General features: G+C 41.4%; 1 protein-coding gene across 4 annotated transcripts in view; it reads left to right on the plus strand.

Moving 5' to 3' along the window:
• The window catches only part of col14a1a (collagen, type XIV, alpha 1a), a 177,307-nt gene that overhangs the window by 117,868 nt on the left and 36,392 nt on the right, over window positions 1-23,047 (plus strand). For all 4 annotated transcript variants that reach the window (XM_080769144.1, XM_080769142.1, XM_080769143.1 and 1 more), the window contains exons 34-35: window positions 18,658-18,816; window positions 21,582-21,659. In XM_080769144.1, coding sequence (XP_080625270.1) covers window positions 18,658-18,816; window positions 21,582-21,659 — 237 coding nt within the window. The remainder of the gene's footprint in view (window positions 1-18,657; window positions 18,817-21,581; window positions 21,660-23,047) is intronic.

Raw genomic sequence — 23,047 nt, forward strand, 5'->3', positions numbered from 1 at the left:
TTTGAACGAAATATGAACATATGAACACCCTATGAACAATTACATTTAAATATTAATATTCAGAAAAAAGTGACACTTAAGGAGTTTGCACTAATGTTGGAGCTGGTCTTTCACATATCTATACATGGTCTTTCACCCTTTGAGCAGTGCTGGGTCCCCATGGTCAGGGCACGTGACACATGATTATATTCTATCAAGGTCGCTCGTTGAGAGAGAGAGAGAGAGAGAGAGAGATCTGGGGAAAAACGCGCTCTGTGTGAAAAATCCTTTAGTGTGATTTCTTTTTTTTTAAATTTTTATCCCACGATTTTGTAACCCAGTTTTCTTTTCACCCAGTGCCAATTATCTAATGTAATCCTGGACGCTACACTTCCTCTGCCAACCTGGGGGGGCAGCGGACTGACCTCATGCCTCCTTCTATGCATGAGGAGTCCAAGCTGCTTCTTTTCACCTGACAGAGGGGAATTTCCCCGGCCGGACGTAGCGCGTGGAAGGGACACGTTATTCCGACCAGTTCCTTTCCCCTCCATCAGGCGCCCCGGCTGGCCAGGGGGAGGTAGTTTTAGAGACCAGGATTACTGCATGTTTTTGTGAGGGTATCTACCCTAGGGGACACGGGGAGAACATGCAAACTCCACACAGAAAGGCCCTTTCGCCAACCCCCCGCCTTGGGTATGGGCACTGATGACGCGGAGGAGGGAACACGCCGCCAGTGCCCACAGCGTCCCCAGCGGGAATCGAACCCAGGACCTTCTAGCTGTGAGGCGACAGCACTACCAACTGTGCCACCCTGCCCCTCTTTAGTGTGATTTCTAACAAGAAAAAATACAACAAGTGGGAAATTACGTGCACTGTACCCGGGAAGCCCGGAATCCCGGTATCCCGGCATTAAACCCTAGTGGGCAGCTATTGAACAGATACAAAAACTAATAGAATACTCAGTCACATCACTTGATTGAGTGCATGTCGTATAAATTCTCCTTTTACACGAACTAGAATTCTAATCTATTTGAGACAGAAACGGCAGAGCACACGGCGGCTTGCAGGGCAGGCTGTAGTCAAAAACACTGGAAGAATGAAGGCAGGCAGAGAGTGTTCTGAAGTGTAGAGTTGACCATTTTATTGCAACCGAGAGCCAAGAAAGACAGAGCTTCCCCGTGGCATAGTGTGTGCCACGGGAGCACGGACAGACTAACCACGCTTGTGGCTCGCCTCCTAACCCCTATTTCACTCACAACATGACATTATATACAGTTCACATCAAATAGTTGAGTTCTGGGTGGGGTTGTGATTTTACATAGTCTGAAACTTAACCAAGTGGTCTTCTCGTTGAAACAATAGTATGCTAAGTTTACTATCACACCTGGCCAGGCCAAGTACTTGACTATGCGTGCTTTCTTTCAAACCTGCAGACAGGCAGACTCCAGCCATGATTGATTTACTTCAGACCTAAGTAACATTTGTTCACGAACATGCATGATATAGTGTAGAATTATTGATTCCAGATACGACATTTCCCCCCTTTCAGCAGACTCACCGTCTGCTGAATACAAAATTGTGGAACAATAATTCCCTTACACCCCCCTTGACCCCATCATATGACATACTAAACATAGAAAAGAAACAACGACAGACAGTGACACTTATTAAAAGTTCCCAAAAATAATTCCAGCCCCCCTTTCATCCATGATTATTGACATTGCACTTTTACATTTAGGATAAACCACTTTTCTGACAAATAGGTAATCTTCAAACAATGCAAAAATGGAAAATGATTAACTGACATTAAAACACAACACAAATCTTTGTCTTAAACACCCTTTTACAGACAGCTTGATAATTCATTTATATTTTTAAAAACTATATCCTACAAAGGTTCGATCTTAATAACAGCACGCGGCGACGCCATTACAATCAAGACCCGTTTTAGGCAGTCAGAGACTAATGACCATCTAAGCTACTACTGTTACTTTTCTTACGTTTAAAGGCCAAAGTTTTCTCGATATTAACAACAACATCTCGCACGTCGTGGCAACTAACTGCCTTTTAGTTGACTATTATTTGCAAACTAAATTTCATACGAGAAAAGAATAACTATAGCTCTATTAATTGCAAGACGGATTACCACTGACGCGTATGGGAGGAGCATCCCGTTCGCCTGACACAGCCACATACATTGTTTCAATAAAGCTAGACATATTTCCTCATTTCCGAGACAATATAGGCTCTATTTCTTGAATCAACTTTTTAACTAATTTAAACTTCGACAAAACACTCATCAACACATGCCTATATTTATATGCTGAATACACTTACATTAGACACACACTTTTTGAATACAGAATAAAGACTGCTGAATATCTCCATCCGTTATTAATAAACTTTTAGTGTCGCTTTTTTCCCATCGTCTCCCCCCTTGTCTAATATCCATTATTCATTTAAGAAATTAGTCAATCTACTTTTACACCAGACGCTGCTCAAAAATGAAGCGATACAGGTACCATGCTACTCTTTCACCAATGTCACCATCGGCTACTTTAGACCCACATTTAGATACAGGACTGTACATAACTGTATTTTAAATATTCTCTTAAACATAATTCTCCCTCCTTCTCATATGACGTACCTGAACAGCCACTCGGTCAAAACTGAGGAACTGCATGTATGAAGAAAATGTTTTTTCTCGCGCACCGCGCCGCTCTCACGTGTCCATTGTCCTTTCTGTCCAACACATATTAATTCCCCCCTTCCAGACATTATGAATATGAAATATCTCACAATGACTGGAAAGAAAGAACGTCTGTGCAGCTACAGGCCGATCGAAACACCGTGAGCTTGCAGATCTGCTCCGTCTGAAGAATGAAGAATGAATGACGGAATGACGTGCCCCACATCGGGCGCCACTTGTCGTATACTGTCCTGCGGATCTGTACCTTATTTTCCTAATGCAGAATGAACACAACACACGAGTTCCGATTTCCCAGGCCAAGTCCGTCTTTATTCAATCAAGGCATCTCCCATCGTTACAGGTTACAAGCACAGCAAAGTCATCTCTTCCCTTTGATAGCAGCACAGGCCAGGGTGACCGTCCCGTGCTCCTCCATTTTCCCAACTCCCCAGCCTCCGAGCACAACAACCCAGTCCTTCCCCAATGCATCCCTTTTTAAGCAGTTTGGTGTCACCTTTTGTGTGTGTGTGTGTGTGTGTGTGTGTGTGTGTGTGTCTGTGTGGGTGTGTGTCAACAGCTAATCAAAAACCCCCCAACCGTGACAGTTCCTGTAGTAGGCTACTCATAAAATGCATGGAGGCAAACTGTTAAGCCTAGCTTGGAGACACTAAAGATAATATCAGATATTGTTTTGAGAAGTCCAAGAGTGAGGCTTCCTGCCTGTGGACCATTGATATGCAAATAGTTAAGACACTGGTGGGTGATGAAAAGGATTACCTTTGGACCTTCAGTTCTATAGTTGAGACAAATGGCCATGCAGAAGTTAAGATACTGTATCATTATGACTACACACGTAATATGAATATGCTATATGATTCAATTACACGACACATAAGTTTTGTGGTATATTTTCGTTCAGGAAGACACGTTGACCAGGTCCACTTGGATTTGTAAGGAGAGACTTTATTTTGCAGGAAGAAGTCACTCCGCTCACAGCAAACAACACACGAGAGACAAACACTCTCCCGGACTGTCTGGATAAAACACGCACCGCTCTCGGTTGCCCAAAGTCGAGAACCCGGTCCAGATCAGTCCCCTTTGAACACTGCTCCTCCGTCTATATCTATTTCGGAGTCCCGCCTCCTCCGGAAATGGAAACAGGCGTTTCCTGACTTTTGACCAATGAGATCTGGGATCTGTTTATTTCCGGTTTAGAGAGAGGCGGGACCAGGAAACAGATCTCCTTACTGTTCTACTATGGAGGCCTAACTTTATACAAAAGTGACTAATTGTTACACTGACAAATGTAGTTAAACAACAGAACTTAAATGCAAACTAAAACATACTATGACCATAGTTAATATCTAAGCAATGTTTAAAAACGGAACTAAGAATGAACCTGAACATATTATCTTTAAGAGGTGATTAACACAGTTTTTTAACCCCAAACTAGTAAAAGCTATAATCTTATAATCTCCTAGCACATTTTCAATCAATACATCAATTGCACTCCTTATTAATAGTTATAGCTTATATAACTATTATGAACTATTAATAGTTTAGACTAGACTAAAAGACTAAAGACTAGACTTTTAAGAGTTTGAGAGTCTTCTGAGCAAAAGGTTCTCAGACAATGGCCACTTGTGACGTGTGAAACCCTTTGTCCCGGAGGGAGCTTCAAACGGTTTCAAGACAAAGGCCTGGGCTTTAAGATGCGAAATGTAACTTTACTCCTCTAAGGGGAATCCCAGACACTGTGGTTTAATCTTAATAATCCTGGTTCATTTCTAGAAATTATACGACATAACCTCCCTTTTATGGAGCTATTTTGCTCCATAAACTATTACATAAATGAACCCAAAGAAACAGGTCCTCCCTTTTATCCTTAAACCCCTCAAAAATACCTTAATAGCAAAAACCTGAATGTGAAAACTTTGAATGTGACCTACCCCCCTCCCTTTTATATCGACCAACTGACTGTCCAATTATATGAAGTATGAACCAACAGAATAATACTAATGGTAGTAGTAATAACAGTAATAATAAAATACCGAATCAGACATCTTCCCCGAATCCCAAGTCATATGTAAACAGTACCCAAGTCCTAGCCTCCTCCCTTGGCCCCTGTAATACCTACACAATTATCAAACTGAACATGTACAAATGAAAATTATACAGTTATTGCACCCCCCTCCCCTGAATGATGACTGAAAATCCCATCAAAGTTAACCTCGAATGATACACCAAGAATTACCAGATCTACTTGAAAGCTGAAGTACAATAAAACCTCAAAAAATAGAAGCACAACATCCGTCATGATTCACGAAGTCACACCTGTGGATTTGAAAAGTCAATACATTCAAAGTAACCTATCTAAAGTCAATAATCCCTTGTACCCGCAAATTTGAAACATATGAAACCATAAACACAAAATCATAACAATCCAGTATCGACATATTTTCTTTCTCCTGCGATGACGGTTCACGCGCATACTCCTTCTTTTTTCGACTAAAATATAAACGCAGATGAATCCTGGTTTTGGACTGTCCTGTACATCCCAGTAGTTCAACAGGACTGGCAACGATCTTCATGGTGGTCACAAGGGCATTTTGCGCAAAGGATGGGTGGCTGAAGCTGTACAGCATTGGATCGAACACTCTTTTTCCATGTCGGATCACCTATTTCCGAGCAATCAGGAATCGATTTTGACTTATACGACTGTATACCAGCCTCAGTCATCCTGACACAGCTGAAGTGTATCCGAGCCCTTCGTGTAGGCGTGACCTGAAGATGGACTGAAGATTGATATCCCATTGATGATGTAGTTTTGACGACATCTGTCGATGATGTGGACCACTGTCCTCAGGATAGCTGTTGTAGAGCTGATAATCACGACTCGACACGGAGTAGCGCAGAAGTAGACAGACAGCCTTTGCTAGGACACGATCTCAGATGTCCACTGGCACACCCTTGCCTCTGCCAAGATGTTGTTGTAACTGCAACTTTTTCTCCATCAGCTTCCTGTTGGAAATATGAAACAACTCCACACAAGATTAAACATCCTTTTGCAACACCCCCCCCTGCATTGAACTATTAGTTAGTTAGTAGCAGACCGTTCAGTGTTACTCCCAAAGTCCTGAAAATCATCCACTCATATTAAAATCAAATTATTCTTATTGTGATGTATCTTTTATCTTGCCAACTCCTAGTAACTTTAACAATGTAGTCTCATTTTCCGTTCCTCTTATTAATGCCATGGTTGTTTCTTAGCACAACCCAAATTACTCCTATATGTGAATAATGTATCCTAAATTAGACTGCACATTTGTTGACAAAAAGTCATTTCTTCAAGCATTTATAAGTCACAAGTTCAAAATGTATTGCATGTTTCCTCTAAATAAACAAAAGTGACACTCTGACTCCTCCTAAGATGTTTATACATTTTTAAAGAATTTAGTCCAATTGCATTGGAAAATGCACTCTGAAAAATAAAAATACCCCCCCACTTAACTTGATTTTATTATATCCTCCCCCCTTCTGCCACTCAACAAGAGTGACAGACTATATACATATACTGATTGTGTCAACACGTCAATGATAGCTTTCTGTCACACCTCCCTTTTACCGTACCATCCGCTGTCCCACTGTTCCCCTGATAGCATATACTGTGAACACTCTTACTAATGTTGAACCAGTAGGAAAGGAATCAGGAAGTATTCTAGAAATTGCACACTTCCAACAGGAAAATATTGTCGTTGCCTCTCTCACAGTTTTTTTTTAATTCACCAAATTGCAAGAATGGGGCTTCTCTTTTCCACATTCTGTCAAGAAAAAGGCTTCTCCTTTTGCCACAACCATATGTCCAAAGTCAACGGAAGCACCTTGAAAAAGTAGGACGGACTCATTGTGATGGTCTAGTTGCGGTGATGAGATCCCTGCTGGTGTCACCCTGCTGGCTGCTTTGGGCCAGGCGGCACCTGTCGTTCTGGTTAGAACCTAGGGAAATCTACGGACCTCGTCACAACTCCTCGCAACATGATCTAAGCTGCCACATCTGTAACAGCCGGTGAAATTATGTGGTCGTACAGCCTTCCTCCCCATGTGGTCCCGGAACCCTTGATTGGAGTTTGTGGTGGGAAAAAGCTCACTCATTGCCTGGTATAGGGATCCCTTGTGTTCCGCCAGTAGGTCTGCGTCCCCCCTCGCCGTGTCTGCGTACGATTGCATGCCTGCTTGAGCAAAAATATCATTCAACCCTTGTAGCCCTACCAGGTGCGTCAACAACCTCTTCATGTCTCCCACGGCCACCAGAGAGCCCATCATCAAAGCATCGAATTTGGCAAACCAGGGATATGCGCCTTCCTGGAGTGGGGGCAGCTGTGCTGTGATCTCCTCCAGGTCATGTTCATGAAACAATGGTACGTAGTAAAGATGTTGTCCACTGACCACCACCGGCAGGTTTCGTGTCCTGACCGCAGGGCCCTCACTTGGTGTCATTTCCCTGGCCCCTGCCCCCCTCGTTAGTTGATACCTGGTGTCTTGAGGCATCGGCGTGGCCAGGCTCGCCAGCTGCAGTTCCAGATGCTGTAACTGGAGTCTCGCGATCTTTCTGACAGTCTCTGTATGCTTACGCTGCTGGGTTTCCTCCTTGGCACGGACTACACCGACATGATGGACCACCAGGCCTGTAAATGATGACAAAGATGCACGTGCCACGCCTACCTCCTTCTTCAGTCCCTGCTGTACACTGTCTGGCAAACCCCTTACAATCATGTCTCTCAGGACAGCTTTGGACATGCCATCGTCGTCGACCTGGGATGGTTCACAGCCTGCAATTTCTGCCCACGCCTGGTATGCGCGTGTCACGAACCCCTGTGGGTGTTCCACTGCCGTTAAGGGACAAAAGAATACTTCAGCTGGGTTAATGTCCACCGGTCTTGGACACCTCACCGCTTCCCCGTCGGTGACCTCTGACGTAGCTCCTCTTCGTACAGGACCCTCGGCACGTGTGGTACGGGTTGCAGTTATAGGTGGGGGACGGTTACCTCTACCCTCAGCCAGCCCTTGCAGTGGAGACTCTGTCACCGGCATCATGTTGGCGGGGCCCCTGGTCTCCCTGGCGGTTGGCTCCCTGAGTGAAGCTAAATAAACCCCTGCCCTCTCGTGGGCGGACACAGCCTCGGATCGACCTCCAGCGCCACGCTGACTTGCACTCAACTCCTTCTCCTCAGCTGTCTCCCGCGCCTCCTTCCCCAACACTGCGTTCACAAAGTCCTCGTCATCCGTGCACCCATCCTCAGAAGACCCCAATGAGCTGGAACTGGAGCTGTCAAAATCATGGGCGCCTCGCTGCAACATGTTAGCGCGATTCTGCTTGGTGATGATGAGGTCATAGGCTTTGCCAATTTTCTTTCCTGTTTTAAGGAACAATTTCATAATCTTCTGCTGTTCCCTGAACCTAGACTTCAACATTTTTTCGTAATCGTGCACACTGGCTACCAGACGTTCACTGTTTCCTGGATGAAATATGCTGTCCTGCGGCCAGCATTGACTATTAATGGGACCATGTGACTCCCACCTCCCCAGAATTGATGATAACTTGTCGATAAACTCATCAAGTTGGTAGGAAGCTTGCCGACTAGATGTCGCCATAATCAGTATTTTTAAACACCGAGTTCAGAGGTATTAAATTACAATAAATGTCACGTCAAACTAACCTTTAAAGTCCTACTTGCAATGCTCCTAAAAAATATCACCTCACTGAAACAGGAAACATACAAGAAACTCCAAACTTGCCAGTCACTTACAGACTGTAGACTCACTTGCGAACTGTAGGCAGATGTGTAATCAAAGAATGTAAGATGTCCTGCAAATTATGTGAAATGCAACAAACTACTGTATATGTTGTACACAAGTCCAGAGACACGTGTGAGAGATGTTTATAACTGACTATAAGCTTAAACAAAACTAACGAAATGGACTATATTAAGTTGGAAGGTAAAAGATACAGCGTTTGACCTAAATTTAGAAAACCCTTACGACCCTTCTCCCTTGATCAAGCAGAAAAATAACTCCACTTGTCCACCCTGTCCTGCTTTCTGAAAAAAAAAGAAACACAGGTATTTAAAAAACCCCACACCCCCCAAGTATCCACTGTCAGGTCAGAGTTAGTATTTAGACAATAAAAAATCAGACATGCAGTTAGGTTTTGTCCGTTAGTACAAGAAAATGCATGCACCAAAGACTATACCGCTTTGTGAGAGAGCTAAACAACCGAATGGTTTCTCTCAAACGGAATAGTGACGCCTAACACCACCTAGCATTCAATAACAACTACTAAGAGTTCCTTCAGGAAACTGGCTTTTAACTTACATTAAACCAATGAAACAAGTCAAAACAATATCAATTTATGTTTACCAAATGTAATTCACTGACGATTAGCAACTCACAATTGGGGACACACCTAATTTATCCCCACTGTTTATTAAGAATAGTGAAAAAAGACTTGATATTTACACGAATTGATACTCACTCACCTAGTTCCTTGATCCTCCTTCAAACTGAAAGATATAACTCAACACATTATTATCGTACAGTACCTGTTTAACGGAGAGAATCATGCACTGCTCACTATTAATAGCTTTTTAACAATGAGTCATGCTGACACCACAAAATACTGATAACAGATGTCCTGTTACACCAATCAAAAGTAAAATATTGATATCTAAGGCTCCCCCCTAGATACTTTGCTCATCCTTTATGTAAACCACCTTAGAAAGGATGAAAAGCTTTCCCGTGCAGATCGAATCCTCCTCTCTGCATTCTCCACCCTTTGTGGATATTGGATAATAATCATCATTATTATTAATAGAATATGTGTGACCTTAAGTCACTGAACCGTAACCTCTGTCCAAGTTACCTCTCACTGAGGTGTCTCCCTATGGAGTCTGTAGGATTATACACTTGTGCACATCTAGTATTATAGTGCAGTAATCAATCGCAGTTCAGCAGAATATTTATATAATCTGCAAGCAAATGTGTGACTGTAATTATCATTAAATGTATGTTACCCGCACCCTCTGGTGTACCTGTGAGGCAATATATTACCCACAAGGTATTTGCAGATGCAAGCTTTATGTGCCAGCGATACACGTATATCCTAAAAAATCCATGATTTACTGAGCACCCCTCTCAAACCACATGAAGCAAAACCCTTCATGTAATTCTTTATTAACAATATGCAGGGAAGAATGGTTAATTCAGACCCACGTCCTCCCTACAAGGAAAGATTAGGCCGCGAAGGGGAAGTGATCAGCTCCACCCTACAGCGTACCCCTAGAATTTTACTGGGAAGAAAGTTTAAACAGGGAGGAATATGAAATGTTAACCACACAATGAGGAAACAATGGGGGAACCATCATGGTTATAGTACATCTCCACATAAACAGAGGGCATGGAAAAAGTTCACGCCCCGGACAACAGACAACAAAGGAGTCAGAATGGGGAGTAAGATAGACCAGAAAACACCCAGACCAAGAAACTTAATAACCATACATCACCCAAAGTCTGTATTTCTGTAGACATGTTAGTCAAACCTTAACTCTATTAATTAGTCAGTGTAAGGTGATGAAATACACCCCACCAATGAGCAAATTCTTTATTAAACTCTTATAAGAGACTCCTCCACATTAAATTTGAAATGACTATAGTTTCTCAGTCTGTGTTTCAACCCCCTCGGACAAAAATAAAGTATTTATCTGAAACCCACACTGCATCCCACCCACTCACTAAAACCCCAGAAATTTACTCACCTTAATCACCTACCTTTTTCTAATATATAAATGCATTGCTGACGTAGTTTACATGACCGAGCACTCTCATTCTACAAGAAAACCTGACACGCCGAACACCATGGACCAGCCATCAATATTCTCACTACCTAGTTTGTACACACCAGGCGCCCTGCCCCATATAGAACTGAGAACTCTACCACAAAACCACATTCACCTCATACACACTTACACACTACCTCCCGCTAAACCCTTATTTTAAATCTGCAAACCCCAATTTAACCCAATTAAAATTTAAAACCTGACCCCTCCATTAAATGTCCATCTCATAACTGCCCATACCTTTCCCCCCACCGGAACATAACCATATGTTACGGCCAAAAAACACACAAGACACACAACAACCTACAGACAACTTCGAAAATTCGCACCAGACAAAGAAAACTCCCCAACTACCACACACCATGTCCAAACCCCCATCCCCCCTCCACCGGCTAACATTCGCACCCCCCCCAACAACAAAGACAAATTTCAAAATGGCGCCGCCCGTCGACTGACCCCCAACCACAACAACAGTTACCTTTACCTGCACCAAAGAACAAAGGCTGTGCCGTTCACCAACACATCCCCCACACGGACAAAGAAAACCAGCGCTTCCCCTCACCACCAAACGCAAAACCAAATAGTTACACACTAAGCCTGATTCAGGCCACATAATAAACCACATCAAACGCGTAATTGCCACGCTATATATTACACCGCCTCTCCCTTAAACGGAAGAACTAGTCACTCCACCAAAACGCAATTATCTCAGGGTCCCTGCAAAGCGCCTTGCAAGCCCAGACGCTGTTACTCGTAGCCCTGTGCCAACTGACCCCTTTACTAACAAGGAACCAACCCACACCCCCCAGGCTACACAGTGTAAACCGCCCAAAACGAACTCGAATTTTCATCAAATAAAGCCTCAGAATACGGGAACACGTCTCATACCGTAGCTAGACAGGATAAGCCCCCCTAGCCACCGCTACCAACCACAAAAACACGGTCGCACCTTCGACACAGCTAGGCCTTAAGCATTCACGGCTTCACAACAGGATTGGCACACAATACCCACCCCCATTACCGTGCTTAAAAGACAACGGAAAAATAATAATACAAACAGCCATTCCGCGCAGCTAAACCCAGAACTTCCACCATGTGTTAATAAAAGACTGAAATCTATGCAGGTAAATGGTAAATTATTATCAAAGCCCCTAACATTAATGTACTCATAGCTGTGAACACGACGTCCACCCATTACGAGGCGTTTTCACGACAGACAGCTGTGCGCAAGTCCGACTTAAAAACCTACAAACAACCAACCAGAATGTAAACAAAGCCTATGACAGAAATCCCAAACCAGAAACTAAAGAAAATGACCCCGGGTAGAAATGTAAACCAACACCCAGACTATTTTGCCATGACCAAATTCAACGAACCATCAACACGCCCACCCGAACGCCACGGTCCCTGTTCAGGCTCCAAGTTTTGTGGTATATTTTCGTTCAGGAAGACACGTTGACCAGGTCCACTTGGATTTGTAAGGAGAGACTTTATTTTGCAGGAAGAAGTCACTCCGCTCACAGCAAACAACACACGAGAGACAAACACTCTCCCGGACTGTCTGGATAAAACACGCACCGCTCTCGGTTGCCCAAAGTCGAGAACCCGGTCCAGATCAGTCCCCTTTGAACACTGCTCCTCCGTCTATATCTATTTCGGAGTCCCGCCTCCTCCGGAAATGGAAACAGGCGTTTCCTGACTTTTGACCAATGAGATCTGGGATCTGTTTATTTCCGGTTTAGAGAGAGGCGGGACCAGGAAACAGATCTCCTTACTGTTCTACTATGGAGGCCTAACTTTATACAAAAGTGACTAATTGTTACACTGACAAATGTAGTTAAACAACAGAACTTAAATGCAAACTAAAACATACTATGACCATAGTTAATATCTAAGCAATGTTTAAAAACGGAACTAAGAATGAACCTGAACATATTATCTTTAAGAGGTGATTAACACAGTTTTTTAACCCCAAACTAGTAAAAGCTATAATCTTATAATCTCCTAGCACATTTTCAATCAATACATCAATTGCACTCCTTATTAATAGTTATAGCTTATATAACTATTATGAACTATTAATAGTTTAGACTAGACTAAAAGACTAAAGACTAGACTTTTAAGAGTTTGAGAGTCTTCTGAGCAAAAGGTTCTCAGACAATGGCCACTTGTGACGTGTGAAACCCTTTGTCCCGGAGGGAGCTTCAAACGGTTTCAAGACAAAGGCCTGGGCTTTAAGATGCGAAATGTAACTTTACTCCTCTAAGGGGAATCCCAGACACTGTGGTTTAATCTTAATAATCCTGGTTCATTTCTAGAAATTATACGACATGCATGCTTGGTTGGAAAGTACCATGAATAAAAAGAATAAACCTGCACACTCATCTGCTCCAATGTAATTTAATAACAGTAAATCACATTGGAGCAGAGGAGTGTGCAGGTTTATTCTTAATTGTTCTTCAGCTATTGATGGGGATCAAAAATAGAGTGTAGACTTCATGCACAAAGACATGCACTAAAAAAAGAAGAATAACATTAATGTTATCCCACTATCTTCTATAATCTATAGTACCATTCAGCAGATGTCATAGCATCTTTCATAAAGTTAGTTAAACAAAACCAGTGTTCATGCTGCAAGCACCCTGACAAATAGTAGTAACTGTCTAATAGACTCCTTTGGGATCGACTTTCATCTCAAATCAACAGAGCAAAAACATTGAACGGAGGAGCATCTCTCTCTATCTCTCTCTTTCTCTCTCTCTCTCTCTCTCTCTCCCTCTCTCTCTCTCTCTCTCTCTCTCTCTCTCTCTCTCTCTCTCTCTCTCTCTCTTCTCTTTCCTTTTCTGTTGCAGTGTGAAAACAAGAACGTCAGATAGTTAACAGGATGGCTGGTTTTTGCCAGCAAGGATATGTGTGATTTTGTGCTTGTGTGTGTGTGTGTGTGTGTGCACGCACATGCATGCAAGTACTTAAGTAAGGAAACTTTAGCGCATGAAGACACATTGAGAGAGTGCAGGAATATACAGCAGGAGCTGTCACTACTCAATGAATCGCACACACGCACGCACGCACACACGCACGCACGACTATTGACCCCAGAGGGGAAAAGAGGAAAACACACAAGAATGATTAAGTAGACAAAACAATGGATGTGATTGAGGAAAACTACGAGCCAGAATGAGAGAAATGTATACATTGTTCGAAGGAAAAGATGAGCCAGTGTTTTCTGACAGATAAGGTGATACTAGTGTGATTATACTAGTGGGAATTGCTATCAGGTATGTAAATGAGGTGTCAATATGGTCATTTAAAGATGACATGTCTTGATGTATTAGATTAAATGTAGAGAGTAGCTCTGCGAGCAGAACGTTGGAGAGTAGAGCTATCTCATCCATTCTATATTTATTGCACTTTAAGCAGGAGTTGACAGGATATGTTGGACACCTGTCATTTGAATAATTTAAAATATAAAAAATAATATTTGAATGACACATTCAAATAATATAGTTCATTCATTTTTTTATCTAATTCATAATACAGTAGCACGAATTTCAGAACTGTTAAATGTTTTAATTGCCTCTCTCATTAGCAGGCAACAGTGCTGCACTAATACTATCTCTCTCTCTCTGTTTCTGGCACAACAGCGCCCCTACTGGTACTCATAGTCATATACTGGTGCTCATGGCCACATAGGTGAACACGGACATTGCTGTTCCTTGGAGTGGTTGCACCACTCAAAAACTGGATCATCAGAAATCCTATAGATTGTCCACAAATGGACTGTCAAATAATAAAATGTAAATGTTGTGTTTCCAAGTTGACGCAGAGGCAGAGATAACAATGAGGACTTAATTATTGTTACTGTACCATGACTGTCCTGGCAACTACTTTTATTAAGTAACTTTGTCCAAGTTGCTAATGAAGCTTTGGAAATTCCACCAACTTGATGTGTCTACAATTTCAGTTTATGTTATGCAAAACAGAAGGCACCATTCCCAATTAAAGATAGAGTCATTCTGAGGCTTGTGGTTTGTGTAGTAGACTAGGCTAATCAGAATATGTAATCAGAAAGATAATGTAATGAGATGTGCTTCTACGATCAACAGCTGAGTGTGATTTAGCCTGTGTAAACGCACAACCCTGAGTCCAATATGGACTAAGTCCACACACGCACGCACACTCGCACACCCACATGCAACCATGCACGCGCACACACACACACACACACACACACACACACACACACACACACACACACACACACACACCTTTTTAAATGCATGTCAGAAATAGAGTTGTCAGCAGAAATGCTGATAGTCTCATCTCCAACCACATTATCTCACACTTTCTTTTTTTAAATGCCATTAACAAAACACTTTTGTTTTTCATTGTATGTTACAGAGAGGTGAAATAAGGTGAAATATGTTGATTGTTTCCCCCGTCTCCTTCTTCTATTTCACCTCCTTTCTTCTGAAGTATCATATTATCAGTGTAAACTGATATAAACACTAATATTTAATTTCCTTTAGTGTCATCCCAAAACAATATAAACACTCCACTTTGACTTTACTTGAGTTAATGGTGATTTACAAATGTTGTGTGTTGTGCACCAAAAATAGAAGATCTATTATTAAGATCTACTGTCTTGAGTAGTAAATCTGGCTAAAGCCAAATACTGTCACTATTTCTAAAACTAAATCGAGGGCACTTAGTAAGTCCAGTGTTCCCACTAATGCAAAATTCTATATTATATATTATTATGTTGCTGTTCACGTGAGATTACAGCTTACTGTAGGTTAGCTTAGTCAATGAATTCAATTACAGTATCTATCAAAGTACACCTTCGTTGTTATTTCAATGTGCAAGGTTGCTACAAAATATTATTTTGCAGCAAGAATGAGATAATGTAGCGCAGAATGAAAATGTGCATTTAGGAAAATGACATTTTTCACTGGTTGTAAAAAAAAGATAAGAGAAACAATGAGTCGGAGAGAAAAAGTGAACCACCCTTGACAGAAAGAAGAAAACAAACAAATGAGGCACTTTATATTACTGATACTGTTGATATCTGTGACAGCACTAGTATTAGAATACACGTGTGTGTGTGTGTGTGTGTGTGTGTGTGTGTGTGTGTGTGTGTGTGTGTGTGTGCGCACGCGCGCGCATGCGTGTGTGTTAGTGTGATAGAGAGAGAGAAACAGGCTAATTAATCTTCTGCTGGCAGTGGTATTAGAGAAATCACAGTCAGCCATCTAACCCTTCAGAAACAGCACAGGGTTGCTTATTCCCCTCACTGTACTTTAATCATTTTTTTGCTGTTTCATTTTTTTCCTTTATTGAGCTTTTTTTCTTTTTTTTGCTAGGGGTTTCACCTTAGTAATATTTCACATAAATAGAAAAGCTAAATCTGCATTTAGCATAATAATTTAAATGATTCGTTATTGTTAAAGTGCACCATCATTTTAGATGTCACCTTCACATAAGTATGCACATGTACTGTACGTATGTGCCTCTACTCACTAATGGACAATTACAATTTACATTTTAGGCATTTAGCAGAGCAATTTACAAGATTGAGATCAGCATAAATGGCTTGAATTAGATATAATTGCCCCTACAGACTGTAGGAGTTTTAAAGTTGTCAGCTAGTCATCAGATTGTTATGTATTTCACACTGCAGGAGTCTTTTTTTAAATCGACTGTCATTATATCTGTGTGGCTTTCACACTAAACGATTGATAGCCGACTAGGCATCACACACTGCAAGAGTTCACCAAGATGCGATCCTGACCCGATACATAATGGCTACATCATTTGTTTTTTATTCCAAATCATTTTGACATCTCATGCACGTGGAGGATGCCGTGATACAAGCGTGTGACCCGAGACCGACACAGGACGCCTCTCTCTCTACCTCTCTCTGCGTGCACGCCACACACACATGAGCCAGACTACACAGGACGCCTCTCTCTCTCTCTCTCTCTCTCTCTCTCTGCGTGCACGCCACACACACATGAATAGCCAGACTACACAGGACGCCTCTCTCTACCTCTCTCTCTCTCTGCGTGCACGCCACACACACAGGAATAGCCAGACTACACAGGACGCCTCTCTCTCTACCTCTCTCTCTCTCTCTCTCTCTGCGTGCACGCACAAGGTCCAAAAGTTTGCTCTGCACTGTTGATTCCAATGAGGTTTTATGAACATTATTCAAGTGAAATGCGTTGGTTTTATAGACTATTTAACAGCAACATTGCGCTAATATAGCTACCAATATGTATAACACAGGGATTTACCCAAGGAATAAAGGTTATATATTATATATATCAAATATCAAATATCAAACCTAATAGATATTCAGAAACGGTCGGGAAGGGGTTGGCGAGCGATATATCTTCTCGCAGAGCCTTTCTCACACAGCGAGCAAAATCTCGGTGATCAAAGCCCAATCTTGCATCAGATCGAGCGCCACAAATGGCCCCCGATAGCATAATCGAAGCAAATATCGTGCAGTGTGTACGAGCCATTAGTCAACAAACAACAGGAAAGGGACCACACAAATAGAAGGGTGCTCAAACACTGACATGCATTTGAGCAAATTCATACAAAGATATTGACCGTATTATCTGTTCAAATGCATACAGTATATGTACATGTATACATAAATGAGCACACATGTAAGTATGGTAACACGTACTGTGCACTTGGAGTCATTCTTACTGTAAGTGCAGCAATGTAGATTCTGTAAAAGTGACAGCCTCATTTCCTACAAATCACATTATCTGGTACAATTTGTTTTAGACCTACAGTACCATGACAACGGCCATAACATCATCACAAAAGCACACTCGTCACATATTACTTAGAACATTGCATTGCCTTGCCCTCTAACCAGTGACATTAAATTTCATCTTTTTATTTTATTTATTTTTGTATGAGAACAGAAAGCCATTATAGAGCAGCTGTACAGAGAACCACAGAGAAATGAGCTCTGACACTCAAATATGAACTTCTTAAGGTCATTACACACTGGCGAATTGGCGACGCGATATATTCGTGTGAATAATTCGCATTTTAAAAAAAACAATTGAAGTCCATGCAAGCTTCCACATCAGTGGCGAATGTGCAAATGTGCGAAAATGCGACCGTTTTCGCTCTTTATTTGTTCGCTCTGGTGTCGTATTTTGCAGAGATTCGCAGGCGAACTGCAACATGCAATATTTCGCATTTTCAGATGGCTTATTCGCATCGCGTCGCTAATTCGCCAGTGTGTAATGACCTTTACTCTGCATTAGCTTCACGTGTGTGTGTGTGTGTGTGTGTGTGTGTGTGTGTGTGTGTGTGTGTGTGTGTGTGTGTGTGTGTGTGTGTGTGTGTGTGTGTGTGTGTGTGTGTGTGTGTGTGTGTGTGTGTGTGTGTGTGTGTGTGTGTGCGTGCGTGCGGGCGTGCGGGCGTGCGTGTGTGCGAGCGTGCGTGCGAAAGAGAGAAGAGAGAGAATAATAGTGAAACAAGCTGATAATAATAGTCTAGCTTGTCCCAGTTCCAAGGTCAGATGATCCAGCTCCAATAATGTCTCATTTTCATTTTCCGCTTGCATTTGTTTGTTTACCACGAGAGACGAGACTATTTGAATTTCACGGTTGATGGGGCTGGCAAAAGCTTGCTTTGAGGAAGCATGATCACAATTTCCGTAGGAACAAAATCAGTTATTCAAGGGGCTGGTTTCCAAGGGTAAACATTAAAGGGAGCTTCACACCCATATATAGTACATACTATATATATACTGTAGTACCAGTTGCAGAGGCAAGGATGAAGAAGGAGGAAAGCCACTTGCAGTATTTGATTGCACAATGTGTGTGTGTGTGTGTGTGTGTGTGTGTGTGTGTGTGTGTGTGTGTGTGTGTGTGTGTGTGTGTGTGTGTGTGTGTGTGTGTGTGTGTGTGTGTGTGTGTGTGTGTACTGTGCGTGAGACACACACACGCTTTATTTTATGGGCTTTATTTGACATATTGCCCATAAAGGGGTTAACCCTTCCCCAGAAAAAGGTTTTGAGTTTCAATATGTATTTAATACCCACATGTCATGTCTTCCATACAGCTCCATGTAGCCATCAGTAAGACGTCAGCTAAGGTGGTGTTAGATTGCGCTGTGGTCGGAGAGAAAGCCATCAGTGCAGCTGGTAACATCACCATAGATGGAGTGGAGATCCTGGGACGGATGGTCAGGTCCCGAGGAGGACGGGACAATTCTGCTCCAGTCAGTATGAATTCTCACATAATGTATGACTGTATAAGTGTATATAGTGTTGTTAGTACGCTCAATTGTTTCGCCTTTGAACATAAGCATGCAAAATGCATTGAACGATATTGGTTTTTTTTGTTGCTATCATCAACACTGTGCAATATGGAATTTCTACATGTTTGTGTGCTGAACTTCATTGTGATATTTTATCAGAATTCCTCAATAATCTTCCTGCTCTCATGTTTGATCTACACTATTATATTGTCAATATTTTGCTGAACAGAAAGTAACTTATTAAACTTGAGTCTTATTTAATGAAAACATAAAAGATATGCAGTAAGTACAATTACACTCAATGAAGTGTGATATGAATGGCATTCATAGACATTCATATCACAGGGAATTGATAGAACAAAATAAAATTGCTATTTTTATGGATCGTCACGGAAGGCTTCAATTAACCCCACTAGTTTCTTAAGCAACAGGTCAATACTGAAAATAGGTCACAGGAGGTCTTTATCCACATGAATAGCTCTTTGTTTTAATGAGCCTGCTTCCTGAGGCTGGAATAAATTGGCAAAATCTGGAACTAGAAATCGAATTATCTTAAGAATGACACCATGTGAACTGTAGCTGTAGCTATAGGTTCTCCCTGTTCAAACACCAGGAATTAAGAACACTTCTGTTGAAAGTTTCAATGCTTGCCATGACATTTGAAACTGCAATGGGTGCATTACAGGATAATGTAAAATTATTAAATGAAAAATAGCAAAAAACACAGTTAGACAGTATTAAACCTTAGTTAGTATTACTGTAGCTTCTAATGTTGGCCTGTGGGGAGAGTTTTGCACCGTCCCTGTGTTCTGACACTGGATGCCAACGACGAACCTCTGCCCCATATTTTACAGAACGGCCTGTTATAGCGCTACCATGAGGCCGATTTTTGCAAAACACATTTATTTATATTACTCATACACATTTTATCCATACATCACGCAAATCAGTACACACTATAGTCATGTGATCAACACGGATCTGTCCAATTTCCCATATTCCATCCCGATTGGCTAAGATTGCCTTTCAAGGTTTGCAGGATTGGTCAGTTTTGAACAAAATGCCTCAAATCATTGCACGGACATTCCCACTAGGCTGAGGATTAAATGCTGCTTGAAAATGTTCTCATGGTGGCACTATAACAGGAAGATTAGCATTTTTACCTATAACTGCACCAATCTGTGTGAAACTGCATGCACACTCCCTAGAGGCCAAGGAAAAAGCTTTCACCTGCATTTTTCACATCCCCCTTTTATAGTGCCACCAGGAGGCCGCCTTTTGTAAAATACATTTAACTCCTTCAGATGCAAATCGGTGCAGTATCGCTCTATAGTCATATATTTAAGATGAATCTGTCCGGTATTTCATATTCCATCCTAGGAATTCCTACTAGGCTGAGGAATAAATTGATGCTTTTCACATTGGCCTGTTATAGCGCCACCAGCAGGTGGACTTTTGCAAAACACATTTTTGGTACAAAATGCCTCAAATCATGACTTTGAATGTCAAATGGCGTAAGAAGAAATGGCACCCTTTCACATTATAGCGCCACCAGGAGGCCACAATAGCCTACCTGGCCTGGTGGAGACCTGTGCTCCGATCAGCACTTTTTCTAGTTTAACTCTAAAACCAACTTTCCTAAACGAAAGGATTATTATTTCACTGAAACAGCAACAGGAATGCACAGAAATAATTATAATAACCCAGCATTCCACCGACCATTGTAGAACCTCTTGTAGGTGTGTGGAATCATGTTACAGTACAGTACAGTACAGTACAGTACAGTACAGTACAGTACAGTACAGTACAGTACAGTACAGTACAGTACAGTACAGTACAGTACAGTACAGTAGTTGAAGTTTATTTATTTAATACCAAAATAAAAGACAGATTCAGTGTCAGTCAGTGTCTCAGTGGTTGGTTTATTTAAGCTATTTAAGTACTGTACTTGACAATGATAACATGTTCAATGTAGGATACAGAGTTTAGGTTTCTAGCAATTGACTGTGTCTGGATTTCTGTACGGGTAAAAATGTAAATGAGCGGAAATGGCCTTTCCAGTCAGTGTAAATCCTGTGTCAGCATGGACCATTTTTCTTCTCCAATAATGCATCCCACTTAAACCCTGACTCTGAAGAGTCCAAATTTGAGAAATAAATTAGTAACTATAGTTAAAGAAACACTCCAATCATCAAGTGTTTTTTATTGGTAACTTGGAGAATACGTTACATGTAATGGACCCTTACAGGTCAATTTGGTTACATACTGTATGTCGGCCTACACTCACAGTTAAATTATCCTCCTTTGTTATTGTTATAATTGTTATTGTATAGTTTGCTAACAGCCAGACTTTCTCTGACTATCTTCCAGCACATTTCTGCTGCTCATTTGTGCTGTTTATCAGCCAGACTGTCTCTATCCTTGCTTCTTATCAAGATAGAAACACACATTTTATCTCAACATTACCAAATACCATGGCAGTTCCAATGCTTTTTCAATCCCACTGTTTAGTCTGCTTTAGTTAAGTGTGCGTGCATATGGATGTAAATGTGTGCCTATTTGTGGCTGAATACAGTACATGTCTGAGGGGTATACTGATGTAGTGTGTGTGTGTGTGTGTGTGTGTGTGTGTGTGTGTGTGTGTGTGTGTGTGTGTGTGTGTGTGTGTGTGTGTGCGCGCGCGCGTGTGTGCGTGCGTGCGTGCGTGCGTGCGTGCGCATTTGCAGTTCCAGCTCCAGATGTTTGACATCATCTGCAGCACATCGTGGTCCAGTAGAGACAAGTGTTGTGAACTTCCAGCACTGGTAAGAAATGGACCCGGCAAGTTGTTTAACATTATTAATATTAGAGCCAACTGTATCACAGTTGGCATTAAGAACTAAAACATTAAGAACTAAATGTTTCTGATGTCAGAATAATGCCAACAATACATGAATGGCATGCCAAATGAAAAAATAAATGAATATTGTCCTTAATTAATCATTCATTTGTGCATTTTGGATGTGTATATTATTCTGAAGTGTTTTGGGGAGTGCTCGTTTTGGTTCCCTCCATGTCCTGCATATGTTTGTTTTACAACAAATGGGAGACTTCACTTGAGATTTGAGAACAAGGCAGGTGCGCTGACAGCAAGGCCTTGAAGCTTGTGAGGTGATGCGAGTATGGTTTTGAGTGATGCAAAATGGTTTTGAGTTTTACTGACCACGCACACACACACACACACACACACACACACACACACACACACACACACACACACACACACACACACACACACACACACACACACATTTTAATCATTTATTTATGTCCACATAAGAGATACAAATACAAGGACACACACACACACACACACACACACACACACACACACAGGCCTCCTACTGTACCAATCGTCTTGGCCAGTAGAGTCATGCAGGGCTGCATTTCACATTTAGATGCACTGTGTGTACAGTTAGGGTATGGTGATCTATGCCGCGTCCTCTCAAATGAGCATAATAAAAGCATGAAAGCCAATACCACAACACCATTAATGGCTTATTCATGAGGGCTAATTTATTTGGATATCCTTGTATTTATTTGATTTTTATGATATTATATATGAGCCAAGGAACTATAGTGATAACTTTGTCTTTAAGAGTGTATATATATCCACACCCATAGATATAGATATGAACTATAGTGATAACTTTGTCTTTAAGAGTGTATATATATCCACACCCATAGATATAGATATGAACTATAGTGATAACTTTGTCTTTATGAGTGTATATATATCCACACCCATAGATATAGATATGAACTATAGTGATAACTTTGTCTTTATGAGTGTATATATATCCACACCCATAGATATAGATATGAACTATAGTGATAACTTTGTCTTTATGAGTGTATATATATCCACACCCATAGATATAGATATGAACTATAGTGATAACTTTGTCTTTATGAGTGTATATATATCCACACCCATAGATATAGATATGCTAGCGATCGGAACATAAGGTGTGTTTCCTAGTGGTGGAAAGTAACACAAAGTACATTTACATTTACTGTACTGTAATTAAGTACAATTTTGAGGAAACTTAAGTAAGTATTTCCAATTTCCAATACTTTTACTTCTACTCCAATACATTTCAGTGGCAAATATTGTACTTTTACTCTATAATTATTTTACAACTATAGTTAC

Source organism: Protomyctophum bolini (assembly GCF_963924005.1).
Source record: "Protomyctophum bolini genome assembly, chromosome: 7".
Classification (NCBI taxonomy): domain Eukaryota; kingdom Metazoa; phylum Chordata; class Actinopteri; order Myctophiformes; family Myctophidae; genus Protomyctophum; species Protomyctophum bolini.